The sequence below is a fragment of the Pseudophryne corroboree genome, chromosome 1 (assembly GCF_028390025.1).
Source record: "Pseudophryne corroboree isolate aPseCor3 chromosome 1, aPseCor3.hap2, whole genome shotgun sequence".
In the NCBI taxonomy this organism is placed as follows: Eukaryota; Metazoa; Chordata; class Amphibia; order Anura; family Myobatrachidae; genus Pseudophryne; species Pseudophryne corroboree.
In genome coordinates this window covers 698,326,381-698,344,973 of record NC_086444.1, presented here as the reverse complement: position 1 = coordinate 698,344,973, position 18,593 = coordinate 698,326,381, and the positions used below count along the sequence as shown (strand labels likewise).

General features: G+C 48.2%; 1 protein-coding gene and 1 pseudogene across 1 annotated transcript in view; both read right to left on the bottom strand.

Moving 5' to 3' along the window:
* REXO1 (RNA exonuclease 1 homolog) overlaps positions 1 to 18,593 on the bottom strand; it is a 316,981-nt gene that overhangs the window by 97,450 nt on the left and 200,938 nt on the right. Inside the window, exon 8 of the mRNA XM_063914821.1 lies at positions 16,061 to 16,171. Coding sequence (XP_063770891.1) covers positions 16,061 to 16,171 — 111 coding nt within the window. The remainder of the gene's footprint in view (positions 1 to 16,060; positions 16,172 to 18,593) is intronic.
* LOC134960677 (U2 spliceosomal RNA) lies at positions 14,521 to 14,689 on the bottom strand (annotated as a pseudogene).

Sequence of the window (18,593 nt, the reverse complement as noted above, 5' to 3'; positions counted from 1 at the left end):
GGCAGGAAAGGGTTTCTGTTCCTGTGAACTGGCTGATCTCAGCAGCCTTTTTCCTCTCCCTCTGTCACGAGCAGAAAAGAGGCACCTTTTGTCCGCTTGCCAACAAAGGACTGCGCCTGATAATACGGCGTCTTATTTTGAGGGGCGACCTGGGGTACAAACGTGGATATCCCAGCTGTTGCCGTGGCTACCAGGTCTGAAAGACCGACCCCAAATGTCCCTTTTTTAAGGCAATACTTCCAAATGCCGTTTTGAATCCGCATCACCTGACCATTTTACTGGTAGAATTGGACAACGCACTTATACTTGATGCCAGTCGGCAAATATTCCGCTGTGCATCATGCATATATAGAAATGCATCTTTTAAATGCTCTATAGGCAATAATATACTATCCTTATCTAGGATATCAATATTTCCAGTCAGGGAATCCGACCATGCCAACCCAGCACTGCACCTCCAGGCTGAGGCGATTGCTGGTCGCAGTATAACACCAGTATGTATGTGAATACATTTTTGGATACCCTCCTGCTTTCTACCAGCAGGATCCTTAAGGGCGGCCATCTCATGAGAGGGTAGAGCCCTTGTTCTTACAAGCGTGTGAGCGCCTTATCCCCCCTAGGGGGTGTTTCCCAACGCACCCTAACCTCTGGCGGGAAAGGGTATACAGCCAATACTTTTTAAGAAATTATCAATTGTTATCGGGGGGAAACCCACGCATCATCACACACCTCATTTTATTTCTCAGATTCAGGAAAACTACAGGTAGTTTTTCCCTCACCGAACATAATACCCCTTTTTGGTGGTACTCGTATTATCAGAAATGTATAAAACATTTTCCATTGTCTCAATCATGTAACGTGTGGCCCTACTGGAAATCACGGTTGTCTCTTCACCGTCGACACAGGAGTCAGTATCCGTGTCGGCGTCTGTATCTGCCATCTGAGGTAACGGGCGCTTTAGAGCCCCTGACGGCCTATGAGACGTCTGGACAGGCACAAGCTGAGTAGCCGGCTGTCTCATGTCAACCACTGTTTTTTTATACAGAGCTGACACTGTCACGTAATTTTCAACAGTACATCCACTCAGGTGTCGACCCCCTAGGTGGTGACATCACTGTTACAGACACACTGCTCCGTCTCCACATCATTTTTCTCCTCATACATGTCGACACAAACGTACCGACACACAGCACACACACACAGGGAATGCTCTGATAGAGGACAGGACCCCACTAGCCCTTTGGGGAGACAGAGGGAGAGTATGCCAGCACACACCAGAGCGCTATATATATATATATATATACAGGGATAACCTTATATAAAAGTGTTTTTCCCCTTATAGCTGCTGTATGTTTTAATACTGCGCCTAATTAGTGCCCCCCTCTCTTTTTTTAACCCTTTCTGTAGTGTAGTGACTGCAGGGAAGAGCCAGGGAGCTTCCCTCCAACTGAGCTGTGAGGGAAAATGGCGCCAGTGTGCTGAGGAGATAGGCTCCGCCCCCTTTTCGGCGGCCTTATCACCCGTTTTTCTGTATATTCTGGCAGGGGTTAAATGCATCCATATAGCCCAGGAGCTATATGTGATGCATTTTTTGCCATGTAAGGTATTTTTATCGTGTTTTATTGCGTCTCAGGGCGCCCCCCCCAGCGCCCTGCACCCTCAGTGACCGGAGTATGAAGTGTGCTGAGAGCAATGGCGCACAGCTGCAGTGCTGTGCGCTACCTTATTGAAGACAGGAACGTCTTCTGCCGCCGATTTTTCCGGACCTCTTCGCTCTTCTGGCTCTGTAAGGGGGCCGGCGGCGCGGCTCCGGGACCCATCCAGGCTGAACCTGTGATCGTCCCTCTGGAGCTAATGTCCAGTAGCCAAGAAGCCCAATCCACTCTGCACGCAGGTGAGTTCGCTTCTTCTCCCCTTAGTCCCTCGATGCAGTGAGCCTGTTGCCAGCAGGTCTCACTGAAAATAACAAACCTAAACTAAAACTTTCACTAAGAAGCTCAGGAGAGCCCCTAGTGTGCACCCTTCTCGTCGGGCACAGAAATCTAACTGAGGCTTGGAGGAGGGTCATAGGGGGAGGAGCCAGTGCACACCAGGTGATCCTAAAGCTTTCTTTAGATGTGCCCAGACTCCAGCGGAGCCGCTATTCCCCATGGTCCTTACGGAGTCCCCAGCATCCACTTAGGACGTTAGAGAAAAATTTGATTTACCTGCTGTAGCTGTGGAAACCAGGTCCGTCAGCCCAACCCCAAACAATACATCACCCTTATAGGGTAGTACTTCAATATGTTTTTTGGAATCCGCATCACCCGTCCATTGGCGAGTCCATAAGGATCTTCTCGCTGAGACAGACCTGGCATTGGCCCTAGAAGCTAGCAATCCAATGTCCCTTTGAGCATTCCTCATAAATAAGACTGCGTCTTTAATATGGGCTAGAGTTAGGAATATAGTATCCTTATCCATATTATCAAATTGATCTGTCAGCTCATCAGTCCAAGCTGCAATTGCACTACACACCCATGTCGACGCAATTGTCGGTCTTAGCACAGCACCCGTATGAGAATAAATACACTTTAAGGTAGTTTCTTGCCTGCGATCTGCAGGGTCCTTAAGGGCTGCTGTGTCAGGAGACGGTAGCGCCACTTTCTTGGACAAGCGCGTCAGGGCCTTGTCCACAGTCGGGGGTGATTCCCAAATCTCCCTGTCCTGCTTAGGGAAAGGGTATGCCATATAAATTCTTTTGGGGATCTGCGGTCTCTTATCCGGAGTCTCCCAAGCTTTTCCAAAGAATTCATTTAATTCATTAGATGTGGGAAAGTTAATAATCTGTTTCTTTTCCTTAAACATGTGTACCCTTGTGTCGGGGACCGAGGGTTCATCCACAATATGCAACAGATCCCTTATTGCCACAATCATACACTGAATGGTTTTAGTCACCCTAGGGTGCAATTTTACTTCGTCATAGTCGACACTGGAATCAGAATCCGTGTCGGTAGTAGTGTCTTGTGTTAAGGGACGCTTTTGAGACCCCGACGGGCCCTGTGAGTCGGTCCAATCCGAGGATTGCCCCCTGATGTCCCCCCTAATTCAGCCGCATCAAGCCTTTTATGTAAAGATGCCACACTTGCATTCAACATATGCCACATGTCCATCAAATCTGGAGTCGGCACAACCGACGGGGACACACCACTCATTTGCTCCACCTCCTCCTTGGAGAAGCCTTCCGCCTCAGACATGTCGACACACACGTACCGACACCCCCCACACACAGGGATTAACCTATAAGGGGACAAAACCCCAACCAGGTCCTAAGGAGAGAGAGAGAGAGAGTATGCCAGCACACACCAGCGCTTAAAAACACTGGAAAAAATATGTCCAGATAGCGCTTTTTTATATATAATATACCAATTCCCACTCACTGCGTCGCTAATGTGCCCCCCTCCTCTTTTTCCCAGCCTGTAAAGTTCAGCAGGGGAGAGACCAGTGAGCCAGCGTTTTCCTCATGCAGCTTCTGTGGAGAAAATGGCGCTGGTTAGTGCTGAGGATCAAGCCCCGCCCACCCAACGGCGGGCTTCGGTCCCAGTGATTTTTCAATAAAATGGCGGGGGATCATAGATTTACTGCCTCCGCAGCCTAATCAAACTGTATTTGGCCAAAATGTGAGGTTTATTGCTGCCCAGGGCACACCCCCCCCCACCTGCGCCCTGCACCCTTCAGTGCTGCTCTGTGTGTGTGTGACTGGGAGCAATGGAGCGCAGCTTACCGCTGCGCGCCTTACCTCATGAAGATCTGAAGTCTTCTGCCGCCTAAGATGTCTTCTGCCTTCTCTATCCGGCTTCTATCTTCGGCATCTGTGATGAGGATGGTGGCGCGGCTCCAGGACGAACCCCAGGTGAGACCTGTGTTCCGACTCCCTCTGGAGCTAATGGTGTCCAGTAGCCTTAGAAGCAGTGCCCAACTTGACAAGCCAGCTCTACTTCTCTCTCCTCGGTCCCACGATGCAGGGAGCCTGTTGCCAACAGGACTCCCTGAAAATAAAAAACCTAACAAAATTCTTCTTCCACAGAAAACTCTGGAGAGCTCTCTGCAGTGCACCCATTCTCCTCTGGGCACAAGATCTAACTGAGGTCTGGAGGAGGGGCATAGAGGGAGAAGCCAGTGCACACCCATAGTCAAAGTTCTTTTTAGTTGCCCTATCTCCTGCAGAGCCCGTCTATACTCCATGGTCCTTACGGAGTCCCCAGCATCCTCTAGGACGTAAGAGAAAATGGATTTCAATGTATTTTCCTGCTTACGATCCGCAGGTTCCTTTGGGGCTGCCGTGTCAGGAGACGGAAGCGCCACCTTTTTGGACAGTCGTGATAGAGCTTTGTCCACAGTGGGGGTTGACTCCCACTTTTCCCTATCCCCAGAGGGAAAGAGATATGCCACTGGAATGTTCTTGGGAATCTGAAACTTCTTGTCAGGATTTTCCCAAATCTTTTCAAGAAGAGCGTTCAGTTCATGAGAGTTACCTCAGGTTTCTTTCCTTTAAACATACAGACCCGTGTATCAGGAACAGCAGGGTCCTCCGTGATATGTAACACGTCTTTTATCGCCACAATCATGTACTGAATGCTTTTAGCCAGTTTTGGATTTAATCTGGCATCACTATAGTCGACACTGGAGTCAGAGTCCGTGTCGGTATCTGTTTCTGCTATCTGGGTAAAAGAACGCTTTTGTGACCCCGAAGGGGTCTGAACTTGTGACAACACATCCTCCACGGATTTCTTCCATGCCTGGGCCTGAGACTCAGACTTATCCAGTATCTTATTTAATAGAGCCACATTCGCATTCAAAGCACTCAAAACATTTACCCAATCAGGCGTCACTCCCACAGTCGTTTCTTTCCCTAATCCAGTCTCCTCCTGGGAAGAGCACTCAGCCTCAGACATGCCGACACACGTGTACCGACACCACAAACACACTGGGCATATAGGGGACAGACACCACAGTAAAGCATGTCAGAGAAACACAGAGGGAGTGTGCCAGCTCACCACCCAGCGCCTATCCCGGTTCTGAAACTTTTTATATAATGCCTCAGACCTGTTAGCGCTTTTATCATTAATCCGGCACCAAATTAACTGTGCCCCCCCGTTTTGCACCCTGTTACTTGATACAGCAGTGTTGAGGAAGGACCAGCGTCTCTGCAGCTCTGTGAAGAGAAAATGGCGCTGATGAGAGCTGTGAGGGCTAAGCCACACCCCCGTAATGGCGCGCTTCAGCCCCGCTATTTTTAAAATTATTTATACTGGCGGGGGTCCGGATTTAGTGCCTAGGCACTTAAATACCTCATAGCCAGTCTCAAAATGAGGATTTTATGCTGCCCCCCCATCTTTAATAGTGCCTGTGATTTGGCTGCATATTTCCGCTTCCCCCCTGATCCTCGGCAGCTCCCTCACCTCCTCATTAATCCAATTGGCCATGCAGTCACACTACTGTGCTTCTAAAAACAGGATTTTGGTACTCACCGATAAATCCCTTTCTCTGAGTCCATAGAGGGATGTTGGATTCCTGTACCAAGGGGTATAGATGGGGTGATCAGTCGAGCCAGGCACTTAAACATTTTTAATGTGTGTGACTGTCTCCTCCCTCTCTATGCCCCTTCCCCAGACCAGTTAAGAAACTGTGCCTGAGGAGAGACTGCAACACGATCAACAGAGGAGGAAATAAAGGACATCCACAAAAGAGAGACCTCTGTAAAACACGAAAATCAGAAACACACATATAGACCAATAAGCCATACAAGAAAAACAAGATGACAACGTAGAGGCAGTACGCCTCACAACAAGGATCAAAGTACACCTAGCCATCAGGGATTACAGGGGGGAACCACCGCAGGAAGGAAGCAGAGCAGAGTGGGCGTCCAGAGTACCCTATGGACTCAGAGAAGGTGATTTATCGGTAAGTACCAAAATACTGTTTTCTCATTCATTCATAGGGGACGCTGGAGTCCTGTACCATGGGGACGTCCCAGGGCTTCCCATTCGGGAAGGAAAGTGCTCAGGATTCCGTAAATCTGCACGTCCAAACTGCCACACAAGTCCACAGCCGCAAAAATGCTGAAGTGTGACAAAAGGAGTGACTGCAGCCGAAGGTGCGGTAAGACTCAACAGTAATCAAGACGGAGACCCACCAACAACAGAATGAGGCGACACAGAGGCCAGGATCGGAAGAGAAGACTAGAAAAACCTGGACATAGAAAACCGGACCTATAACCCCACCAACGAGCGAGATAACACGTCGAGGCTGGACAGTCAGCAAAAAAAGATGCCATCTTGGCTACACAAGGACCAAGAGCCCTCACCATCGGGAAACCAAATATATATCGCTACTGTGAAAACCAGAATCAGTCGGCAACCAACCGGGACGAATACAAAATCCTGCCTCGCTTTATGCAGGATGAGACAAGGGGACAAGATGGGGTATAGATGGGGTCCAAAGGAGCCTGTGCACTTTAACTTTCAGAGGAGGAAACATTACATAACAAGACACGAGTGGTGAGAGTAACGAACCAGCACAGTGAACCAGAAACAGCTGAAATTAACAACTTCACACAAGAACAAAACTTGCAGGAAGGTGAAGCACAGAGGCAGGCGCCCAGTATCCCTTATGGACTACGAGAAAAGGATTTACAGGTAGGTAATTAAAATACTCTTTTCTCTATCATCCATAAGGGATACTGGGAACACTGAATTACAATGGGGAGATCACAAAGCTCCCAGAACGGGTGGGAACATGCTGAGACACCTGCAACACCGTATGTCCAAACTGGACATCCTCCGTGGCCAGGGTATCAAACCTGTAGAACTTGACAAACGTGTTTGTCCTCGACCAGGTAGCGGGACCGGCATAGTTGCAAAGCCGAGACACCACGGAGCAGCCGCCCAGGAAGAACCCACAGACCTAGTAGAGTGGGCCTTGACAGACCTAGGAACAGGAAAGGCCGCCGAAGCATAGGCCTGTTGAATACCGAATCCAATGGGCGATGGATTGCTTGGAAGCAGGAAGACCTTTCTTGCGAGTGTCAGAGGACAAACAAGGAATACGATTTTCAGGTAGTCGCAGTCCTCTTGACGTAAATCCTCAGGACTCGCACCACATCCAAGGACTCAGGAAGAGAGGCAGTGGCCGAAGCCGCCGGAACCACAATAGGCTGATTCAGGTAAAACGCAGAGACCACCTTCGGCAGAAACTGTTGACGAGTCCTGAGCTCTGCGCTGTCCGCATGAAAGACTAGGTAGAGACTCCTACAGGACAGAGCACCCAGCTCTGAAACCCGCCTAGCGGAAGCCAGGGCTAAGCTAAAAGCATCAACATCTTCAACGTGAGGAATTTGTCTTCCACTGACATCAGAGGTTCAAACCAAGATAACTGTGAGAATGTCTGAACCACGTTGAGATCCCAAGGAGCCGTGGGCGGCACAAAGGGAGGTTGAATATGAAGGACACCCTGCAGGAACGTCTGTACCCCAGGCAGAGCAGCCAATTTCTTCTGGAAGAAGATAGACCAGGTCAATATCCGAACTTTGATGGCGCCCAACCGTAGGCCCACATCCACCCCAGCTTGTAGGAAACGCAAAAAGCACCCAGATTGAATTCCGCAGCTGGACATCCTCGGCCCTCACACCAGGAAACGTATCGTTTCCAGATATGGTGGTAATGCTTCGCCGTGACGGGCTTCCTGGCCTGAACCATTGTGGTAATGACCTTATCCGGCATACCCTTCTCAGCTAGAATGTTCCGTTAGACGAACGGTACTTGCTGAAGAAGATCCTTCCGTAGTGGGAGGGCCCAGGGTTCTTCTACTGACATGGCCAGAAGATCCGCATACCAGACTCTTTAAGGCCAGTCGGGGGCAATGAGAATTGCCTGAAGCCCCTCTCTTCGGAATCTTTTTAGGATCCGGGGGAGTAAGGGAATCGGAGGAAACAGGTACCCTAGCTGGTAATCCCACGGTGCAATCAGCACGTCCACCGCTGCTGCAAGAGGGTCTCTCGTCATGGAACAAGAGCACAGAAGCTTGTTGCTAAGCCAAGAGGCCATCAGATCGATCTGTGAACGTCCCCACAGATCTGTTATCATCCAGAACACCTATGGATGCAGGCCCCACACTCCTGGGTGGAGGTCGTGGCAGCTTAGGAAGTCCGCCTCCCAGTTGTCCACTCCTGGAATGAAAATGGCTGACACCGCCCTTCCATTCCTTTCAACCCGAATGAGAATCTTGGAAACTTCCCTCATGCAGACCCTGATCTTTTTTCCTCCCTGTCGATTGACATATGCCACCGCTGTGGCATTGTCAGACTGAACTTGAATGACTTGACCTCAATGCAGATGAGCTCCCAGCAGCAGAGCACTGTGTATCGCTCTGAGTTCCAGTAGGTTTATTGGAAGGCAGGCCTTGAGTTCCGCCCAACTGCCCTGGAACTGTGCCCCTTGGGTAACAGCGCCCCAGCCCCGAAGGCCGGCATCCGTGGTCACGAGAATCCAATACTGGATTCCGAAGCTCCTCAGCGCCAAGAGGTTGGCGGCCTATAACTATCACAGAAGATCTACCCTGGCCTGTGGTGACAGACGAAAGACTTGGTGCATCTGCAGATGCAAACCCGACCACTTCTTCAGGAGGTCCAGTTGGAAGGTACTTGCATGAAACCTGCCAAACGTAATGGCTTTGAAAGAGGCCACCATCTTGCCCAACAGACAGGTGCAAAGACATACCAAGACCATGCGTGGTTGTAGAACCATTCGAACCAACTCCTGAATAGCTTCCGCCTTGTCTGCAGGGAGGAAAATTTTTTGAGCCACCGTGTCCAGGATCATTCCGAGGAACTGGAGGCGTTGGGTTGGCTCCAGGTGGGATTTCTGAAAAGTTCAGAATCCAACCGTGGCGTGACAACAGGGATGCTGTGCTGCAGATGCTGTCCAACAGAATTTCCTTTGACCTTGCTTTTATAAGCAAATCATTCAGGTAGGGGACAATGTTCACCCCTGAATCCTGAGTTGTAACATCATCTCCGCCACTACCTTGGTGAAAACACTTGGGGCTGTGGATAAGCCGAAGGGTAGCACCTGGAACTGGTAGTGTTCTTCAATCAGAGCAAACCTGAGGCACATCTGATGAGGCGGCCATATTGGGACATGGAGGTAGGCGTTCTTTATGTCCAAGGAGACCAAGAACTCCCCTTCCTTCAGACCTGAGATCACCGCCCTCAGACACACCATTTTGAACCGGAAAACCCTCCGATATGGGTTTTAGGATTTGAGGTTCAAAATGGGTCTCACTGAGCCATCTGGCTTTGGTACCACAAAAAGGCTGGAATAATATCCTTCGCCCCGTTGCCGAAGTGGTACAGGGACAATGACCTGTGTCTGGACTAACGTTTGAATGGCCTCCTGTAGGGTGAGGCACATGGTTTTTGAAGCCGGTATACTAGATTTGAAAAACGTTTTCGAAGGAGGACTGTAAAACTTCAGTTTGTAGCCCTGGGAGATCAGGTCTTTTAACCAGGCATCCTGGCAGGAGCTGTTCCAAATGGGGCTGAATCTCAGACATGCTCACACCCTGAGATTCCCCTTGAGCAGAGGGACAACGTCATGCTGAGGGCTTTGAGGAGCCAGAGCTGATGCTCTGGTCCAGCGATCCTGTGGAAGCCGGCTTGCAAGACTTACCTCTGGAACCCCAGGCTGCATTTGAGGCACCCCTGGCTTTACCCTTAAAGCGCGCTGTCTTAAAGGACTGCAGAGAAGGTCCAGTGTAAGAGTACCTAGGCGGCGGAGCAGCGGAGGGGAGGAACGTGGATTTTCCAGAGGTCGCCTTCGAAATCCAGGTATCCAATTCACCTCCGAACAGCCAATCACCTGTGAAGGATAAGGCTTCCATACTCTTCTTAGACTCAGCGTCCGCAACCCACTGGCGTAACCACAGTGCTCTGCGTGCAGATACCGCCATGGTAGAGGTAAGTGCATTAATAACACAGATTCCTTTGATAGTATCACAGGGTAAGCGGGCAGACTCCTGAATATGCTGAACCAGCAGTACGCCAGGGACTTATCCCCCGCTAGGCCCTCCTGAATGTTACCAGCCCAAGTGTGTATGGCGTGTGTCACCCAACATCCTGCAATAACAGGCCTTTGGGATGCCCCCGCCACAACATAAATAGATTTCTGAGTTGCTTCTATTTTCCGATCTGCAGGTTCCTTTAAGGCCATAGCCCGTGGAACTGGCAGAACTAGCTTTTTGGACAGGCGTGACACTGAGGCGTCAACCGCCGGGGGAGTCCCCCCCCATAACTTACGCCCTTCTTGGGCAAAAGGGAAGGTGGCTAACTTTTTGGACACTTGGAATTTTTATTATCAGGAGAGACCCATTGCTTTCCGAAAAGGTAATCCAGTTCGAGTCAGGAAATGTGACCTGTACCTTTTTCTGTGCAGAGAAAAAGGATTGTTGCACATCAGATTCATCACTAGGAATATTTAAAACATTTTATTGCAATAATAAGCGAGTCTACGCCCTGTGCAGCAGAGGAATCATCTAACTCAGCATTTGATTCCAGCTCCCCCCTCTCTTCCACCTCCGGTACCTCCTCGTCGGATTAAGAGAGGATATCGGGTAACCCCCTTTTTTGGGGTAAGGGATTAGAGAGGAGAAACACGTCTGCTATCTGCCCTGTCCTTTGTCAGAGCAGCCATAGACTGTTGTAACTGCTGCCTTTCTTGTCTTGCAGTAGTTAACTCATTAGACATGTCAGCCATCATAGTTTTAATTGAACTGAGCCAAGGAGGCTCTTGCAATTCACCCCCAGAAGCCCCACTAGTTTGTGTGGGCTGACTGCATTGTTCACACATGAGGGAATCTGCAGGAGAGGGGGAAAACCTGGTGTGACATACAGGACACACAACTTTTTTCACCATGCTGACAGAAGATATTTACACACACACACACACACACACACACACACACACACACACACACACGGTACAAGCAAGCCTGCCCAGCCTAGTATGTGTGGAGATACACAGAGATGAAGAACCAGCACACAACCGGATACTAACAATTGAATTGCTAGGAAAAGGCAATTGTGTGTGAGGAGCCGAATATAAGGTTCCCACAGCGGGCTCTCCCCCTTAACTACACCCCTGTGCCAGTGTCTGGCCGTGTAGTATCCTTTGGAGGAGCTGGCAGTCCTGCAGCAGCGCTGTGAGTGCAGGAAATGGCGCCAGGAAGCTGCTGGTCCTGCTCTGATGAAGCTCCGCACCCCGCAATGGCTCTGGGCTAACTGTTATTTATACTGGCAGAAGTCCCCAAATAGTGTAAAAATGCAAGTACATGTACCCTATTCCACTATCGCTGGCCAGTCTGTGCGGGAGGGCTATGGGATCACCCCAAGGGAAGTCTGTATGCCCGCCCCGCGATCGCACTGCACAATGAAACGGGGTCCCCGCAATCGGGGACCCCAGATATCACTCACCACTCTGACGACCGTTAGGCTCTGTACTGGGGGGGTGCGGTGTGCTGTGTGTGCGCGCGAGAGCGCAATGCCTGCGGTACACGAACCCTCAGGAACGTTGTCCTGTCAGCGAGATCCGTCTCAGGACCTCCAGGAGGTGGAGGTTTGTGTGTCCCCCGTCCTCCCCAGTGTCCCTCGGTGCAGGTAAGCTGTTGCCCAACAGCTTACCTGAACACAACAAACGGAAATTAAACTCTCTGGAGCCCTAGAGTGTGCATCCTCTCCTGAGGGCACATTAGGGGAGGAGCCAGCACAACCTGTTGAAGAAACTTAAAGTGCACCGGCTCCTTTGGACACCATCTATACCCCATCGTAATTCAGTGTTCCCAGTATCCCTTATGGATGATAGAGAAAAGGCTGGCATAAGCCAGAGCAAACAGTAAAGCTGCAGTGAAAAACAGGTATGTAAAAGGGGCAGTAGTAAGGAAAAATGTAACGCTGCCAATGTAAACTGAGATCCAAAAGACTAAAAGCAGAACAAAGAGCAACTGAATCCCAATAACTCCAGGAACAAACGCTGAATGCCTGGAAGGACATGTTTTGAGAAGACCAACCGTACGAATCTTCACCTCCAGGGAGAACAGACACAGACCTGCTGCTAACCAAGATGGAGAAGTGGAAAAGTTGTCGCCAACTGCCGAACTACAGGTAGCCGATAGTAGTCACCCCAGGTGACATGCCTCCCAACATCGGAGGATGCCTGGACGGAATTGGTAGGTGAACTCAGACACTGTAGTGTAACCACCACAAAATACTGGAGTTCAGTGATTGTGAAAAGAACTCCAGTGCGTCACATAAAAGGAGAGACCCAAAATGATAATCCCCAAAAGTACCCCACGTCCCATCACCACACATTAAACAGCCAAGTTGGCAAAAGTAGATGTAAGAAAATCCCATAGGACTCTGTTAAAAACAGCCCGAACGCAGATGCAATATCCCAGGTACGCCCGTGACAAGGATCAGAAGACCCGTAGACTCAAATCTGCAAGGTCAGTCAGGAGAACAACAAGGGAACAACCGTATGTCTTTTACCCTAAATGAGTAAGCTTGGAAAGAGGAGAAAAGTCAGGCATTGCCAAAGCGAACTGACAAGGTTTCCACAGTCAGAGCCCCTGGACATCAGGTGCTGAAGAGTAGATAAAAAAGTGGAGGACCCCCCGATCCTAAACGGTTAGAAATGATGGTGGAGAACCCACTGTAATGTAATGCAGTTCTGTTGGCTGCGAAAACTACTGCCGAGCAGTAGATCCGTGTGAAAAAACAAAACAAAAAGGTGCTAGAACACAATATTTTGTTTTGATTTTTTTGTACTCCCTATTCCGAAAAAATATGCTACAGTAGTGGTGTAGTCAGATCGGACTGAAGAGGTCCACTCAAAAAAAAAAAAGAAGAAAAGAAAAGAATCGGTCTCACCCAAATCCTATCAAGCAATTCTAGGCCCAGGACATCACTGAGCTAGATGAAATCTGGAGGGGATTCCTTGACCAGTCTGGATTGACAGATTGTGCCGTATAACCAGCACCTGGAGAAAATTCTCCACTGAGGAGATCGGACCAAGCAGCAGAGTAGGAAATCCAGTCCCTGCGAAAAGGGGATCCCAAAGGGGAACCCCCCCTGAATTGAAGTCATACAGGAAGGCCCAATTGAGAAGTAGAGAGACCATCTGAGCCGAAGGACCCAGAAAACCAAATCCCTTGTGCAGAACGGGATTATCCATTTGAAGCCACACACTCAGAACTGAAATTTCTGGGTAGTTCTGGGACTAGAGGAAAACATCCCTCATGATGTGCTAACAGAAGCAGTAATCTAATCACTCTCCAAAAGCGGTATAGAGGAAAAGGTCAACAAGATAAAGGATGAAAAGTGCAACTCGAGTCCACAGATGGGCATAGTCTGTGACCAAGTAGATCGCCCCATGAGCCATGAGATGTCAAAGGAAAATATTTGCAAACTGGAAGAGGACAAGAGGACTACGAACCTTAGTTAGTTACTGAAGCTGAATCTTCCAGAAGGGAACAAGGAGGAAAGAGTCCAAGTCTATAGTGATACCAGGAACTCCCCCTACACAGAGTCTGTAATTGGATGTGAAACATCATATCCATAGGAAACTGTGACCTTAACACAGCGCCTTAGGTTGATTGGTGTTCCTGATAGATTTACGTAACACCGATATGTTATCTGAAGGCTTGGCGTTTGGAATAGTGCCATAAGAACCAGGACCTTTGACGCCAACCGACTGTAATGGCGGTGCTGAGAAAAGCCAGGTATAAAAACTTTGACTACACTTTATATCTTAAAAATAATGAGATCTACAACTCATGTTTGTGGTAGCCGTGGAAAGGAATACTACCATACTGTAGATTTCCATCCATAATAAAAGAAGAGAACTGTGAACCCTCAATGGAAGGTAGAACTCTGACAGAGGGTCCTGTCAACGGCTTTCATTCTCCCTAGTCTGTAAGAAGAGGAGGTACCCGTATACATAAATTTAATGATCTATACAGATACATAATACATATATTCTATATAAGTGGAAGGCAATAGCAGGAAGGAGAATGACACAGTGTCAGTTACTCCTTTCCCGATACTCCCCAACATTACCAGCAAACCAGTCGGAGCAAGAATAAGCAGCTCCTTACGGTCTCCGAGCTGCATTCAGTTGGCAGCCCCGTTTGAAGGGGACGCTCAAAATACAGCAGGTTCTTGCCTTAAACTTCCTGCTGTTACGCGTGGGAGCAAAACGTCAAGCCCTGGAGGGGTATTAGTGAACCAGATCTGCTTCTCAGACGCCTAGTAGTGGTCTGTAAGTAAACCCAGTGGACTACAGGCTGCACTGAACAGACTCACTATCTTACAAAAACGAGGACATAAGGGGAGAGATGGAACATACCTTGAGCTGTCTTCTATACAAACTCACATCTAATCAGGTACTGATGAGCCTCAAACACGTCCCTGGTCACTGTGGGGAAATTAGACTACATAATTGCACTGGTTCTGGAGGTACTGTAATACCAGTCAGTGTGAAGTGGACCAAGCATGTTCTGCTTCCAATCCATGTAACATAAGGCCTCTAGAGAGGGGTCGTATCAGATATTAGACTGATAAGAACAGATACTACACTTATCTTAGACAAGGCCGAAAAGTGATAGACACTGGTCGTTAATATATGTGCAGTAATTTAAACACTGTACCACAATGGCAGTAGATGCTACAAGATCAAAACTGGAATCCTATACAGGTTGAGTATCCCATATCCAAAATGCTTGGGACCAGAGGTATTTTGGATATCCGATTTTTCCGTATTTTGGAATAAATGCATACCACAATGAGAAAACATGGCGATGGGACCCAAGTCTAATAGAGGGGGAGGAGCCAGTCACACACATTAAAAAATGTAGAGTGCCCGGCTCGACTGATCACCCCATCTATACCCCATGGTACAGGATTCCAGCGTCCCCTATGAATGAATGAATGAGAAATGCAGCTTTGTTGAGGTCTGCAGTGTGCTGCCTGTTGACATCACTAAAGGAGACACCGGAATATCCAGTCAGCGCCTATTTTTGGAGTCACTGGTTGAATAACCCGGGTAGGGCCTTAAACAGTGCACATCGACCCGGGTCAAACCCATGTATAACCCTGCTTTATTCCCGGGTTGAAATGCCAGGTTGCTTGAAACTGGGCTATTTCAAAGTGGCGCTTTCACACTCCACCTCAACCCAGGGTTATTTTGACGATGTGAAAGGGGTATAAGTGTGTGAGAAGTTTGAATTGGGATCTGAGGAGGAAGTAGAATTAGTGTAGGGCATGTAGAAGAAGGGAGGCAGATGTAGCGCGTTTGAAGAGGAAGATGCTCTTTTAGTAAACATACACCTATGGGGAATTTCACACACATTCTATATGCAGCTTGTGAAGCATGGGGCAGATGTATTAAGCCTGAAGAAGTGATAAAGCAGTGATAAGTGTAATGGTGCCCATACACTTGTGAGATAAATCGGTGCTAACCTTCGATTTCGATCGTATGCACATTTTAGGTACCTTGAGACGCGATGCGCGGGCACGCCGCTCGAATATCGCGTCTCAAGATATTATGTGCTGCACTTAATATCTCTCGCATCGCAGTGCGATCGCATGTGGTATTAAAACCACATGAGATATATCGCACTGCGATGTGCGATGGGCACCCGCCGGGAGCGGCCAGAGGCCGCTCCCACTCGGCGGTGACAAGCTGATCTATTGCATGATTGCATGGTAATCACTTTGGCAGGTCAGGTGCGATTTCATCGCACCTGAACTGCTGGTACGATGCAACACGATGTTGCGTTGCGGGGCATCGCACAAGTGTATGGGCAGCATAACGGGATAACGCACCAACCAATCAGCTCCAATATGTAAATTGACAGTTAGAAGCTGACTGGCTGGTGCGTTATCACCTTGCACTAATCACTGCTTTATCACTTCTCCAGGCTTAATACATCTGCCCCCATGTTTGTTATAAACACAAAGCGAACAGTCAATTACCTGTCAACTCCTCCTCCCGGTGAACACTGCGCTGCACAGAGAAACTGGTTTTTGCTGCCAACTTTCCTCCAAGGACAGACTCATGGGACACTGCTTTCTTGTTTAGGATTTCTGAAAGGTTTGTAAAGGGTAGGGAAAAAAAACAAAAAACAAATTAAAGAAAACATCTTCGCATGCATCATGCCTGTAACTATAATTCAATGTACAAATATTATTCAACCATATTTTGTTTACAGTATTTTGTGGCACATGTGGCTATTACATGCATAAGAATTTTAATCTCAATACTTCACTATTTTCATGGTCAATTCACACCTTTACTATCTGTGGCTTCATCTCATCCTCCCAGCTGCTGCTATTACCACTGCCTTCCCTAATCTTGCCATGCTGTCAAAAGCAAAATTCTCTAACACATGAAAAGTATTGGGAATCTAATCAAGCAGCGCCTCTAGTCAGTCAGTATGGAGCGCTCTCATACTGGCCAACTAGATCCAAGACCACAGGTGTATGCCCAGCTTAGGACCCTTCGGGCTTCTATTTATGTTTTTACAGTTGTATAAGAGGGTTTAAAGGAGGGTGTCTCTATATGACACGGTCCTTTTCTAGCTGTATAGCCATGACAAATCAACACAACTTGCTATGTGTAGCTGGCTAGTGTTAAACATTACTATACACTATGGGGCCAACATTCGTGACGCAGGGAACCCCAAAAAATGATCCAGCAAAGGACCCCCCCCCTTCCCCTCCCCCAGGGCATCACACTAAAGGATAGTGATAGTGAAGTAATATAAGGTATAGGTGTGTGAAGGTCGATACTAAGTGTTCAAAGGTGAAGCTGTTCTGGCTGGGCTGTCTCAGGGCATCACCATTTAAATACACAGTCACTTTTATATCATGTTTGTTTATTATTCATGTATGTACATTTTTTTCACATATTCTTCACCTTTGAACACTTAGTAGCGACCTTCACACACCTATACCTTATATTACTTAACTATCACTATCCTTTACTGTGATGCCCTGGGGGGGGGGGGGGGGGGGGGGGGGGTCCTTTGCTGGATCATGTTTTGGTTTGGGGCTCACTGCATCCCAGATGTTGGCCCCATAGTGTTAGGGACCTGCTCGACAAGAGATGACCTGGACGATTGGTGGGCAGGCCGATATCATTGGCCAACGATATACCAACAACCTCTTATGATAGATTATATTTTATAATATTGAAACATAATGATCGCATAGTGCATCTGCACCCCTTTGTCTGTGTATACTACTTTATTCTCAGAAGCATAGCACCTTTCATTACTGGAGGGTGTGCAATTTAGAGCCGTTTCCCCTACAATTCTGGCCCAAAAAGAAATTTGCATGTATATTGAAGTGCTTTCAGGGCATTCTTAGCGCCAGTCTGCCTTCCAGGAACAAAGCCAAACAATACAGCGTGCTGATACAGAAGCAGCCGAAGCCTTAGAGGACAGTAGAGCAGTATCCCCAAAATAATAGGCGTTGGCAATCAATCAGTGACACTTGTCAAATGGTAGCTTCAGATGTGAAGCTGTTTTCAAGGGAATCTGCCCAGTTTTCAATGGCTTTAGCCACCCAGGCCGTAGCAGGTCTGGCTGTGGCACCTGTAAGTGAATACAAGATTTAAGACGCGCGTCCAATTGTCTATCCAGAAAGTTCTTAAGGGAAGACGCTGTTGGAATAGGAAGAGTGGAACGTTGAATTAAACGTGTCACATGACCATCCACAGTAGGTGGGTTTTCCCATTTTGTACAATCAGAGGTGGGTAACGAATAAAAGGAGCTCAGCCTTTTTGGAATTGTAAACGTCTTGCTAGGAGTTTTCCATGCCTCATTCATGGCCTCAGAGAAATTATCTGAGTGTGGAAACTTAGGGGGTAATTCAGAGTTGATCGCAGCAGCAAATTTGTTAGCAGTTGGGCAAAACCATGTGCACTGCAGGGGGACAGATATAACATGTGCAGAGAGAGTTAGATTTGGGTGGGGTGTGGTCAAACTAAAATCTAAATTGCAGTGTAGAAATAAAGCAGCCAGTATATACCCTGCACAGAAACAAAATAACCCACCCAAATCTAACTCCCTCTGCACATATTATATCTGCCCCACCTGCAGTGCACATGGTTTTTCCCAACTGCTAACAAATTTGCTGCTGCTTTACCTCTGAATTACCACCTTCTGTCGTTTACACAGAGGATCCTTAGATTTTGGGTCCGGTTCAGTATCTTCTAGCTGTATCGAAGATTTAATCGCCCTAACTGAAGCAGCCCCATTAGATTCGGATTGCACCTCTTCCTCCCCAGAGGGGGAATCTGCATCAGACACCACGGCCTGACTCCTGAAAATACGAGTGGCATAGACCGTGAGGATGGCACAGCACGCTTAGTGGCAGTAGGTGTAGGTGTGGCCCTGTAATATATTCTGAAATGCACTCGATGAAGCCCAAATTGACCCTACACACTGGGGCGACTTTAATGAAGGACAGAATTACCATGTTCTGTCGTTCATTAACATAACAC